The sequence below is a fragment of the Sphaerodactylus townsendi genome, linkage group LG07 (genome assembly GCF_021028975.2).
Source record: "Sphaerodactylus townsendi isolate TG3544 linkage group LG07, MPM_Stown_v2.3, whole genome shotgun sequence".
Classification (NCBI taxonomy): domain Eukaryota; kingdom Metazoa; phylum Chordata; class Lepidosauria; order Squamata; family Sphaerodactylidae; genus Sphaerodactylus; species Sphaerodactylus townsendi.
This window is the reverse complement of record NC_059431.1, coordinates 3,128,101-3,140,703: the sequence shown is the minus strand read 5'-3', so window position 1 is coordinate 3,140,703 and position 12,603 is coordinate 3,128,101. Positions and strand designations below refer to the sequence as shown.

General features: G+C 48.4%; 1 protein-coding gene across 1 annotated transcript in view; it reads right to left on the bottom strand.

Annotated features, from left to right (window-relative positions):
* Nucleotides 1–12,603, bottom strand: part of LOC125436419 (valosin containing protein) — a 28,937-nt gene extending 16,334 nt beyond the window's left edge. Inside the window, exons 1-7 of the mRNA XM_048503391.1 lie at nucleotides 12,381–12,603; nucleotides 7,573–7,684; nucleotides 4,721–4,893; nucleotides 3,071–3,213; nucleotides 1,537–1,667; nucleotides 593–724; nucleotides 18–120 (exon numbers count right to left, since the gene is read on the bottom strand). Coding sequence (XP_048359348.1) covers nucleotides 18–120; nucleotides 593–724; nucleotides 1,537–1,667; nucleotides 3,071–3,213; nucleotides 4,721–4,893; nucleotides 7,573–7,684; nucleotides 12,381–12,397 — 811 coding nt within the window. The 5' untranslated portion in view covers nucleotides 12,398–12,603. The remainder of the gene's footprint in view (nucleotides 1–17; nucleotides 121–592; nucleotides 725–1,536; nucleotides 1,668–3,070; nucleotides 3,214–4,720; nucleotides 4,894–7,572; nucleotides 7,685–12,380) is intronic.

Below are 12,603 nucleotides of genomic sequence, written 5' to 3'. Positions count from 1 at the left end.
TTTCCCCCAGCACTCACCATTAATGAGGAAGAAGAACGCCCCGGTCTCATTGGCCACGGCTCGAGCAATCAGGGTCTTCCCTGTCCCTGGCGGACCATACAGCAGGATGCCCCGGGGAGGCTGCAGAAGCACAAGATACTGGTTTGGCATTGAGATCAGGTCACGCATCAGCATGAAGGTCCTGGCAGGGGCGACTCTACTAAAGATGGCGCTCGGGGCAACCACTGACCAGTGTTGAGCTGCGTGCCCCCCAACTCCACCTAGAGTTTGGGAGGGGGGAGCAGTTCCAGGCTGGGCTTGGCCAGATCCAGCTTTCAACTGTGGGATCCACCTCCAAAGCCTTCAGTTTAAAGCTGGACCCAGCCAGGCCGAGCCTAGCCTTGAACTGTGGCCTGTGCCCTGGCTGCGTCCAGCATTATACCCAGCCAGGCTGAGCCTGCAGTTCAAGGCTGGCTTCCACTTTAAGACAGAGCTCAGTTTGAAGGCAGACTCAGCTGAGCCCAGCCTTGAGCGGTGCCCCCCCCCCTCGCCCACACTTCCCCCAGTGAAGACTAGAAGGAGAACTCCTGGCCCAGCTGGCTCCTCCTCCTACCTTCACCCCGATGGCCTTGAAGAGAGCCGGGTGCCTGAGAGGAAGCTCCACCATCTCTTTGATCTGAGCCAGCTGCTTGCGACAGCCGCCAATGTCATCATAGCCCACTTCATTCAGAGATTCCTCTTCATCCTGGGGGGGAACAGAAAAGGCCCACACACACGGGTTCAGCTGCCACACGGGATGACCGCTCTCCTGACCCTCAGCATGCCCTTTCCCTCCCATTCAAACAGAGAAGGAAAACACAGCCATTGGCTATCACAGTGGTGGCAAACCTGTGGCACGGGTGCCAGAGGTGGCACTCAGAGCCCTCTCTGTGGGCATGCGCAAACAGAGTCGTCCCCACCCCCCCATCTAGGCTGGCCTGGGCCGTTGGGCTTGATTATTAGCATTAAACCTAAGACCTAGTTTTGGGGAAGAAGGGTAGGTAACTCTGTTAAGCGCTGTTAAACCCCACTGATTTTCATGCGAAGAACTAAAGCTCAATTCTTTACCTGGGAGTAAGCTCGGTTGCTGGCAATAGGGCCTGCTTCTAAGTAAACCCTCCTAGGGTCATGATTCACCCATTGGAAGAGTTGCATGGTTGCTTCAAATCAAAACCACCGACTACCACAAAACTTACTCCTGAGTAACGCACGCCTCGGAGCCAACCGTTTTTTCTAAACTAAAACCTCAGTATTCAGGTTAAATTGCCGTGTTGGCACTTTGGAATAAATAAGTGTGTTTTGGGTTGCAATTTGGGCACTTGGTCTCGAAAAGGTTCGCCATCACTGGGCTATCAGCAACCAGGAGAATCCTCTGCTACAGACCGACATTAAACAGAGGCTCCCAAGGATCTGATCTCTTCTCCCTGCAGTTCTGTCTACGTGGTGATGTAGAGGAGAAAGTTCCACTTGGCCAGGTCATGCTGGGGGTGTCCGGGGGCTTTGGCCTCGTCCACTCACCTCTCGTTTGATGGGCTCCCCCTCACAATGGATGACGGTGTCTGGAGCTACTATGCAGTAAGGGCTTGGGTCTGTTTCCACCACCTTAAACTCCACAGCGCGCATCCCTCCACGCACCAGGAAGATGTCCCCTGAAATTATCAGCACGTTAACAAAGGAGAAAACAAACCACTCGACTCCACTGTTGCACAGCCATCTCCCGAACACAGCAAAGTTCAGAACTAGGGACTGGCTGTAGACTGCCTGACATGCCGAACACTATACAAATCACGATGCAGCGCACAGCCAACAATGCAGGCAGCCCTGGGAATTTTCCAGAGGAACAGGAATGGCCAGTGTTGCAGCCATAATTGACAGGAAGCTGAAAGTGCCGCAAAGAGGAGCAAGTAAAAAAGGAGATTCGCTGCTTTAGCTGGAGTTGTGAATAGGTCTCTCTCTAAAACACAGGAAAGTGCTAAAGATGATGCAGCAACCAACCATCTGCCACAACACAGGAAAGTTGTAGATTTCATTTTTACTAAATGATTTTCTATCCTGTCTTCCAGCTTTAAGTTCAGCCTCCAATAGCAGTTAAGAAAAAGCTGTTTCAAAACAATTAAAAAGTGCAGCAAAACCCAGATACTTATATAACATTAAAGCCTTAGTGGAGTATCCATGTGTTTACACAGCACCTTAAACAGGCATGGGTAGAGATGTGAAGGCATGGGGGGGAAATGGAAATGGGGGGATAATTTCCTGTTTTTTTAGGCTAACTGGAAATATTGGGGAGTACAAAAAAAAACCTCCTATAGAATATTTTCTCTTTTGGAAAGTGAAAAGCTTTTCAAGACAAGATGGTCACGGTGTAGACATGGGGGGGGGGGGGTCTTAAATCTAACCTGTATTTGTGCACCGAGACATATACCTGACCTTCGCAGGACTCTCACTGCTTTTCCACTACTGCACACCTTGTTCTCCTTTTGACCCGACTGTGGCTGACCTTTTCAGCTAACTCTTAAACCACTGTGACAAATTTACCCACAGACTGGGTAACAAGTAGTTCGCTGCCTACCTTGCTGGAGGGAAAACAAACCAGAACAATGAGGGGCAGAAACAGCACCGATACCTCAGAGGAAAACTCAAAAGTTCCATCAAGGACTAAAGTCTCTCTAACCAGAGGGCAAAAATTAAGGCACATGTGCTAAGATAAAATAGGTGTATCAGCTTGCAGTTTTCTCTGAACCACTGAGTATATAATAGGGAGGGAATTATACCAGTGGATTGCTAGTCAATTTCGCCAGCACGGCCAATTGGCCATGCTGGCAGGGGTTGATGGGAATTGTAGTCCATAACATCTGGAGTGCCAAAGGTTCGCCACCACTGGTATATATACTTACAATTTTGCTTATAAAAATTAAGTCACACACAGCTTTTAAATCCTATAAATATGTCAAATGTTACAATTTTATAAGTTATGAACAATGCATTTTATGTTGCTGAAGCAGTAAAAGTCGTTCTGCAGCTCTGATCCACGGCCACCGTTTCACAGCTGTACCTTTTCTGATTGGTCTGTATGCTTCCAAGAAGTACGGCTTCAGGTAGACCTCAAACAGGTTCCCAGTGATCCCTTCCACTGTGTCATCAATAGGCAGCACATGGATGCGTTTGCCATACTTGACATCTGGACAAGGCTGGATGCTGAAAAGCAAGAGTGTTTCCGGTCATCCCAGGCACTGCTGGGAAAGTTTCTTCCCAGAGCTTGGAAGCTAAAGCCACATCGACCTTCCTAGCCTTGATGAAGGAAGCAGGATCAGCGTACCACCAGTCCCTTACTGCAGAACTCCCTACACTACACCACAGCCACCTAAACCAGTGGTGGAGAACCTATGGCACAGGTGCCAGAGGTGGCACTCAGAGCCCTCTCTGTAAGTACATGCACAGAAACTCGCCCCCCCACATCTAGGCTGGCTCAATGCCGCTGGGCTCAATTATTAGCATTAAACCTAAGACCTAGTTTTGAGGAAGCAGTGTAGGTAACCCTGTTAAGTGCTGTTAAACCCCATTGATTTTAATGCGAAGAACTAAAGCATGATCCTTTACCTGGGAGTAAGCTCGGTTGCTGGCAATGGGGCTTGTTCTAAGTAAACCCTCCTAAGGTCGTGATTCACTCATTGGAAGAGTTGCACGGTTGCTTCAAAGAAAAGCCACCAACTACCACCAAGCTTACTCCCGAGTAACACATGCCTCGGAGCCAACCGTTTTTTCTAAACTAAGACCTAAGTATTCGGGTTAAATTGCCACGTTGGCACTTTGCGATAAATAAGTGGGTTTTGGCTTGCAATTTGGGCACTCGGTCTCGAAAAGGTTCGCCATCACTGACCTAAACTGACCGCTCCTTCGCAGCCTCAAAGACCGCAGAGAAACTGGGATACTGCAGAAAAGTGTCTCATATTACTAACCAAATCTTGGGTGACGTGTGCCAGATTATTTGCTCCCAGCACACTAGATCTCACTGCCTGAGAAACGAGGGCAGCAAGCAACCTTCACGAGCTCCTGCTCGCATCCTTCTGCACTGAAGTTCTCCACTAGGCCCCGCCAAAAAAGAATAGGCACAAAGTCTGCAAATGTCATCACCCTCCCAAACTTGGCAAGATAGAGAAATAAACAAATTCACGTTAATCCCTTCAAACCAGAAAAACCTCAGTCAACTGAAGATGCTCTGCCTTCACGAAGAGACTGCCCAGCTTAAAAAATAAAATAAAAGTGGACATTCCTTACTGAAGAACATGGCGAGGATCTCTCTTCAAAGCTCAGCTGCCTAACAGATGACAGTCAGAGGGTCCCGGGCTCCACAACCCACCCCCTGGCAGTCCTGCTCTGCACTCCCTCTCTCCCAGTTAGAGGCAGATGCTTTGGGAGACCACCCCCTCTGAGTTTCCTGGACAGTGTATTCCACACATCAACTGGGGCAAATCAATACCTCCTTCTTAATAATAAACAACTCATCAGATTCATCGACATCTTTGCACCTCAGCCCAAACCACAGACGGCAGCAATCTGGGCCAGCAAGAAAACCAATATTATACAGCCTATGCGCCATCAAAAGAATAAGCCCCACAAACTATGAGTCACACACTTCTTCCAAAAACCTGCCGTGGTGTTTACTAGTCAAATTAACGAGATATGTTGGACATGTGCACCTCACCTGATCACATCTCCAAGGCGCACCCTCAAGTTGTTGCGCACAACCCGGTTCATGCGGATCTTCTCATCGGAGCAGGTGTCGTCAGACAGGACGATGCACACGGCCTCTCTCCTCTTCTTCCCTTTCAGCAGAACTGTGTCTCCTCGGAACAGCTGCAGTTCGTCCATCTTGGCCTGCGAAAAACAACCATGCAGGCATCCAGCATACCCAAGTTTTCCAGGTAAGCCAGTGCTTCAAATCTTGCCCACCCGAAGACTGGCCAGCAGCCAGCAACGCACCAGTTTTTAAAAAAGGGAGTGGGAGAATCTACATAAAACTAAGGCCAGTTAAGGAGAAGAAATAAAAGTTCGCCATATGCTACAATCTAAAAGAAAATTATTATACAATGACGTATAGATGGTATCTGACACCAAAAAAACTGGCAAAACCGTTGAAAGGTATACCTAGTAGATGCTGGAAATGTCAAAAACATGAGGGACTTTTTTCATATATGGTGGTTATATACAGAGACTAAATTCTTTTGGGACATGATACCCAAAGAAATACAAAAGATATTGAAAATAACAATGGTGAAAAACCTGAAGTTTTTCTATTGGGACTATTGGGAGATGACATCCCAAATCAACGTAGCCTGCTTTTCTTGTATTTGTCTACTGTTGCAAGGACATTGTACGCATAGAAGTGAAGAGATGAAAAAATTCCAACAGACTGGAAAGTCACAGAATAGTCAGAATACCCAAATTAATAATTTTATTAAAGGATGGTAATACAGAAAAGTTTGCAAAAAAAACCTAGAAACCTTTTATGGACTATCTATTGAAAAAATATGGTAGGAAAAAATAATCGCAGGATTTGAGATTTAAAAGGAAACAGAGACTAAATCAGAATATTAGTCATGTTACAGTGTGTAACTGATAAATTGTTTCATTTCAAATAGATGCACAAACCTAGAATAGATTAGAAGTCAACACTGAGATAGCAGGAATTCATTATTTTGTGTAATGGTGTGTAGTTTAGGGGGTTATAATATATTTAGTCTAGTTATTTTAAGAATTGTTTTAATTTTGTTGCAACTAGTGAGGTCTGCCTCCTGCCCTCCCCTGGGGTGGGAATGGAGACTATCGCTGTTGTTGAAATGTTTGGGACACAGAACAAAGCTGTTCTCACCTCTTTATGCTACTATTAACTCTGTTGTGGGAAAGATGGGAGGGGGGAGCAGGGCAAGGGGGTGTTTGGGGATAAAGGGCCACGCAGAAGCCATGATCCTTAGATCTGGCTTCCTGTCTCACTGGTAACTGACACAGTTCAATAAATGGCTACTGACATACATTTAGAGTCTCAATTATTGACCGCTGTACCTTACACTAGGTCTTGAGAGAGACTAAATCAAACATCTTAGTTTGAAAATATGCCTGTTTTTACTAGTATTTTTGGTGACTTTTTGGTGGAGGCAGAAGCAGGCTGATGACATCCCAAATTTGGTCAAATGAAGAAGCATGCCAAATGCAAGCCAGTCTCAAATTATAATGCAAAGGAGTAAGAATTTGGTATAACAAAATATGATCTTATCAGCGAGATAACCTGAAGGGCAACCCAAAAGGCATTCCTCTGGGAACCAGACTTATTTATTTTGCAAAACTGTACCCAGCCTTTCTGCACTCAGAACAGCCAACAGGACAGCTAGCAAACTAAAATGTACGCAGAGAGGTCCAACTGGAGGGGCCCTGGAAGAGGAGCTGTTGCAAATACAGGGATGTGTAGCTTCTCTCAAACTGAGTCTAGCTTTGGTCTAGCTACAAACCTTCCACTACTTCCTTGGGACAGACTCTTGCTTTTGAATCAACATGCTCAGGCTCAGGCTGCACGAGCTCAGGTTCAGGGTCTCGCCTACAGAGAATCCCACTTTGAGATAAGGCTGCAAGACTTCAAAACCTTTCAATCTCTTCCAACCCCAGTCTAAGGAGTACTTCATCTTCACATGGGCCACTATGAACCCTGCTACAGCCCAGCTAACAGTAGATCTCAAGAGAAAACCTTCCACTGTAACCATTCTATGTCATCCTGAGACTGAGCGTGCGACCAGTATAGCCCCCCTACCAGCTCCTCACAAAAAGGCAAGACCAGTGGTCACAAAGGGCCCCAGCTGTTATTCTGGATGGCTACCAGACAAGGCACAGAGGCTCAGGCCTCCCCCAGCTCGGGTACTGACAGGTTTGCTGCCTCTGAATATGAGGCTCATTTAACACTATGTCTCCTAGCTGTCAGGGCCGCGACCCGCACTTAAGTTTCTGTTCCGTGTTAAGTTTCTGTTTCCCCAGTTATCCCCGTTCCTGCCACTGGGAAGGACCACCCACTTCTACCCATATATATACTGGAACTGAGGGTTCTTGCCTCAGTTCCAGCACCCTGTATCATAGGGCAACACAATTCAATAAAGTTCGTTTCTTTGTTTCAAAGTCAACTTAGTCTGAGTGTGTCCAGCCTTAAACCTAGCAGCTATCCTCCATGAATCTAACTCAGTGTTAAAGCCAACTTCATTCATGTCCATATATTATCTGTAGGAATTGAATTTCACTTTACTCATTCACTGAGTAAAAAGTATTTCTTTTTGTCCATGTTGAACTTATTCCCCATTACCTCATTGGATCCTCCCAAGTTGCAGAATTACGTGAGATGGAGAAAAAGCTCCCCTCTCTCCACTTTGCAAACTAACCCTCCCTCTCCATTGCTGTCTTGTCTTCTGTCCTGTTCACAGCTCCCTGTATTGGAGTACAAGGGCTACTTGCCATGTAAAGGGACCAACAAATTCCACATATGTGCTCCATAGTACCTTACTCTTATGTGGAACATACCTGGGACAATGACACAACGCTGTTGTCCTCGTTAATTGCTTCATCAACAATTAACCGATTGGGCCTGTTCTTCTGCTTCAGAATTGCAGTGGATAAGTCATCAGCTTTGGAACTGTGATAAGATAAAAGAATTGTTGAAAATCTAGAAGACATAGAACCACACCCTGCTGGGACCATTTCCCACCTAAGTACAGTTTCCCTCTTAAACTAATTTGCTTGAAAGGAAATTAAAGAATTCCATATAAAAGCAAAAGACCCATTCAGCAAAGAACAACTCACAGGACTTCGAGGTAAAGCCCTGTACTCATTTACCGTTGTTGTACAACTATGAGGTTTAATAGGCCAGAAACGTTCCCAGCCACCTCCCTGGAACATATTCAAGGTACCGCGCAAAGGCAGTTTAAAAGACACAAGAGAACAATATCTGACATGAGGAACTGGCAATGGCAGCAGCCACTGGCAAAAATACCCCCAAGGCCACTGCAATCCCTCAGATGAGCCCCACTGAGAGCACACCCGCTTGCCCCCTCCAATAAGGAATGGAATTTCCAACCATTTTCAAAGGCTCAAGAGATGACGTCTCTAAAAGGAGCACCTGGTTTATTGCACCAAAGTAGTATTTTTTAGCTTCACCCAGGTGTAGATGTCTGGGAAGGAGAAAAGATGCACAGCTGAGGAGTCTTTCTGCAGGCCCCATCTTACTGCATATCCCTCACGGAGAGCAAGCAGCTTACTCCCTACAATGGTAACACAGGCATCTCTGATGTACACACAGCTCAAGCCATTTAAAGTATTTAGAGCCAGCGTGGTATGGTGGTTAAGAGCAGATGGACTCTCATCCAGAGAACCGGGTTTGGTTCCCCACTCCTCCACCTCAGAAGCCAAGCTCACAGGAAATTGTTCTCAACTTTTCTAAGAGACAAGCCCAGTCAGTCACTCCTCCCACCAGCCTTTATATCAGTGGAGGCGAACCTTTGGCACTCCAATTGGCCATGCTGGCAGGGGCTGATGGGAATTGTAGTCCATAACATCTGGAGTGCCAAAGGTTCGCCACCACGGCTTTATATCCACCTCAAAAACTGCACATTTGGAGAAGGTGAAGCCCTGCAGGACCAGTGAGCAAAGAGGAATCCTCTGATCACTTAACATGCTAGAATATTCCTACCAGGAAAGTGCAGAAGTGTTTGGCAGTTAAACCCATATTTCATGACCAACAGTGCCCAAGACAGAAGCAAAAACTTCCCTAAGAACATCACTCTGACAAAGGGTCACCAAACAGTTTTATTTCAGTTTCCTATCAAAACATAAAAACCCTCAGACACTTAAGTTTCACATTCTCTTAAAGAGGAAGAGAGACCAATCAGCCTGTGCAGCTTGAACCTTGTAAGTAATTTCCAGATGGCACAGCAGAATTATTCCCTAACAGGCATGGATGCTGCCTAAAATAAAGTCTACAAACGACAACACTTTTTAAGTAACTTACTAAACGACTGCATCACCTGTGTTAGAAAACCAGAATTAAGTGAGAGGTGCTTTATTTAAAATGCCAGATGGAGTTTGCACAGAGCAGCTTGCTCTGGCCTCCCTGTGACTGCCCTCACTGGGATGGGGCCACTAAGGAAATGCAGGGACTTTCAATACAGGAAATTGGCTATGCAGGCAAAAAGCTCCTCCGACCCCCACTAAGCATAGACTTGGGGAGGCAGGTGATGAATAACAGAGACTACCATCTTAGAAGAACCATTCCACCATTCCCTCCCAGTTCTAGAAGGGGAATGTTGTGCTACCTGGGCAGAAGCTCCTGGAGATTTCAAAACCAGAAAGCTCAAAAAGTTTGCAGGTAAGTGCAAGATTGATGACCAGCTGCACCAAGTTGTTACAATTGTTCTCCAGCAGCATCCAGTTTGAAAACAGAAGGGAGCCAAAATGAGAGGCAGGCAAAGTATTACCCCGAAGAAAGCTTCAGCAGGCAGCACCAGGCTCAGTGGGGCCACCACTTTACCTACTTGTTGGCAAGCAAAAAAAGCAGTTGCTCAAGGAGACAGACGCAGCAAGTTATCCGACTGGCTGACCCATGTATGTTTTCAATTTAAATCCATACTTTTTTGTGTGGGGAGAATGTTGGAATTTTTCGGGATTATCGTATCCGCATTGGTTTTTAAATTTATTTATCAGATTATATTTTATCATTGTTTAATATGCATATACACAAATACGTATATACGTATGAATCTGTATTTATTTTATGCCCTGAGTTCCGCCTAGGAAGGGAGAGGTTGAGACGTAATATAAATATGATAAATAAATTAACATGCTAAGGCACACAGCCCTACTCCAGAAGACACCTCACTGTAGTTCTATCTGTGAGCAGGTAAGAGAAAACAGAGGACATGCCCTGCAGCTACTCAGGCAAAGTTCCTTCCTGGCAACAGTAAATGCATTAAAAATGGAAGATCGTAGAAACGGCACCTGTGCTCTCCAAGTAACCAGGCGTGCATCTCCCATGCCACCCAAGAACTGAAAAGTGAGGAGGAGGAGGAAGATTCAGATGATATGAGAAAGAAGCCATTGACTGTGGATATGTGCGGGAACCTTCAGGAGTTCTTTAGGCAACAAAAGGAAGAGTTCCCGTCTGATTGTTATTAGCCAAGATCAGCACAAGAGAAAATGAGTCTCTCTTATCTTGAAAATGAGAGGCTGGAGATCCCGTAATTTGCATTGCTGATTGAGATGAGGGCATTCTCATAGATCCACAATTCAGGAAAACAACAGACTGCCCTCAAGGATGCAAGTAAGTCACTCCTCTTTGTAAATAGCTAATGCTTACTTCCATGTTTGAGGCACACACACACACATCTTTCAACCCAATCACTAATTTTGCCCAGGCTCGTCCAACCTCATCAGATCTCAAAAGCTAAGGAGCAGAGGTGCTAGTTAGTGTTTGGAAGAGAAGTCCAGGGTTGCTATAGAGGCAGGGTTGCTATAGAGGTAGATGAAAACCCCATGAGAATCACCACAGGCCAGTTGTGACTTGAGGGCACTTTCCACACCCACCACTAACACTGGTGGTGTCACTGTAACACTTTCATAGCCAAACAACCCGAAAGCCTCCTATTCCAGAAAACAGAACTGCATTTAGAGATCAGAATGTAAGCAAAACGCATTATTAGGAAGCATTAAAAATTATGACTGGGGTTGCAACAAGTCTGTATGAGATGCTGGGGTGGGGGGAGGGAGAGAAATGCTTTCTAACATTCCCCACCCTTACCTTTCTTAGATCATAAACCCTTTCTTAATTTTTAAAGAAGGGTGGTCCTTGAAATTCCAGGCACTCCCAAAAGTTATCCTATTTTAAAAATTGGGAGTGCAACCTCAATTGAGAAATCTAACAATTGCAAACATTCAGTTGACAGTGTATGTACACAAGAAGAACCTCTGCTGGATTGGACCAGGGAAGGCCCATCTAGTCCAGCATCCTGTTTCACACAGTGGCCAACCAGTTCTTCTGGGAATGGACCGTCCTCAGATATTGGGGTTCAGAGCACCTGGGGCACTGGTATTCAGAGGTTTACTGGCCCTTGCCATGGAGACCACTGGGGCTGGTAGCCACTGCGAGGCCTATTCGCCAAGAATTCACCAAATACCCCTTTGAAGCCATCTATGCTGGTAGCTTTAAACCCCGTTTTATTTCTTTTCTAAAAGTAAAACCCATACTTCTCCGTAGTGGCGTCGGGGTTGGAGTGCCCTACTAGGGTCAGGCTGACCCACCCTGCCATGAGGAAGCTTGCTGGGTAATGACCGGCAGAGGCTCAGCCTCGCCTCCCTCTCCCAAAGCAGCTGGAAGGATACAATGGAGGACGAGAGAATGATGCAAGCCAGTCCAGGTACCCAGTAAGGAGAAATAAACACCTGGCCACCTGGTGGAACGCCCTGCGGGGCCTGATGCAACTCTGCAGGGCCTGCAAGGCAGAGCTGTTCTGCCGAGGGAGCAACGGGGGTCCTCCAGTGACCCCCCCCCCCGCCCTATTCATAGTCATAGGACAGGTAGCTCTAGACTGTCAGGTGCTGCTGAGCTTTGCAATAGTTCTTCCCTTTCAGGGCTGTGGGCGACGCTGCTGTTTCCAGAAGCCTGGAAGGGGGAGAAGGGAAGCGAAATAAGCGAAATAATAAGAAGTGGAACTATCCGGGGCGGGGGGGGGAGAAGCGCCCGAGCCGCGGCCGCCACCGACTCCCAGGAGCTGCTCTCTCAACATCCGGCCCCCAAGATGGCCGCCGCCGCCGCCGCCGCGGGATTTGCACTGGGAGCCCGCGTTCAGTCCGCGGCTGGCCCTGGGCTGGCCTGGTGGCGACCGATCCCCGCGGGCCAGGGCGCGCTTCGCTCGCAGGAAGGAGCAGGGGCAGAAAGGCAGGCGCCGCCCGACGCCGCGGAGGAGGCCCCGCCTGAGCTGCGAACGCCAGCCCCGCGAGGACGGCCACGGAAGCCGCTCCATCGACAGCTGAGGCCCCGGGAAAAAGCGGGCGCTGCCCCCCCGGCCGGCGAAGAAGGGGCCCTGGCCTGTCCGCCCCCGCCCCGCCCCCCACGCCTGCCTCTGGAAAGGCGGTGCTGGGCTGGGGTCGCGAAGGGCCCGCCCCTCTCTCTCTCGGGGCCTCCGGGGCAGATGCGGCCGCGCGGGGGCGGGGGGGGGCGGGGGGCCCGCGGGAGGGGGCGGGGGAGCCGGCCGCGGCCTGGCGTGACACAGCAGAGGGAGGCGGGGAGGGAGGTGGGCCGCGGCGCCCGCTCGGGCCCTGCCGCCGGGGCTGCTACTCACTCGGTCCCCGAGGCCATGGCGGAGCGGCGGGGCTGGGCGGCGTGTGGCGGGGGTTCGGGGCCTGGTGGTCTCTCTCCGTGCCGGCCTCTCTCTCTGCCTCCCTCCTTCTCTCGCTCGCTCGCTCGCTCGCTCGCTTCCTTCCTGCCGCTCTCGTCGCTCGCTCGATGCCGCCTCACAGGTCAGCGCCGACTCATGCGCGGGGGGAGGGGGGATGACGCTGCGC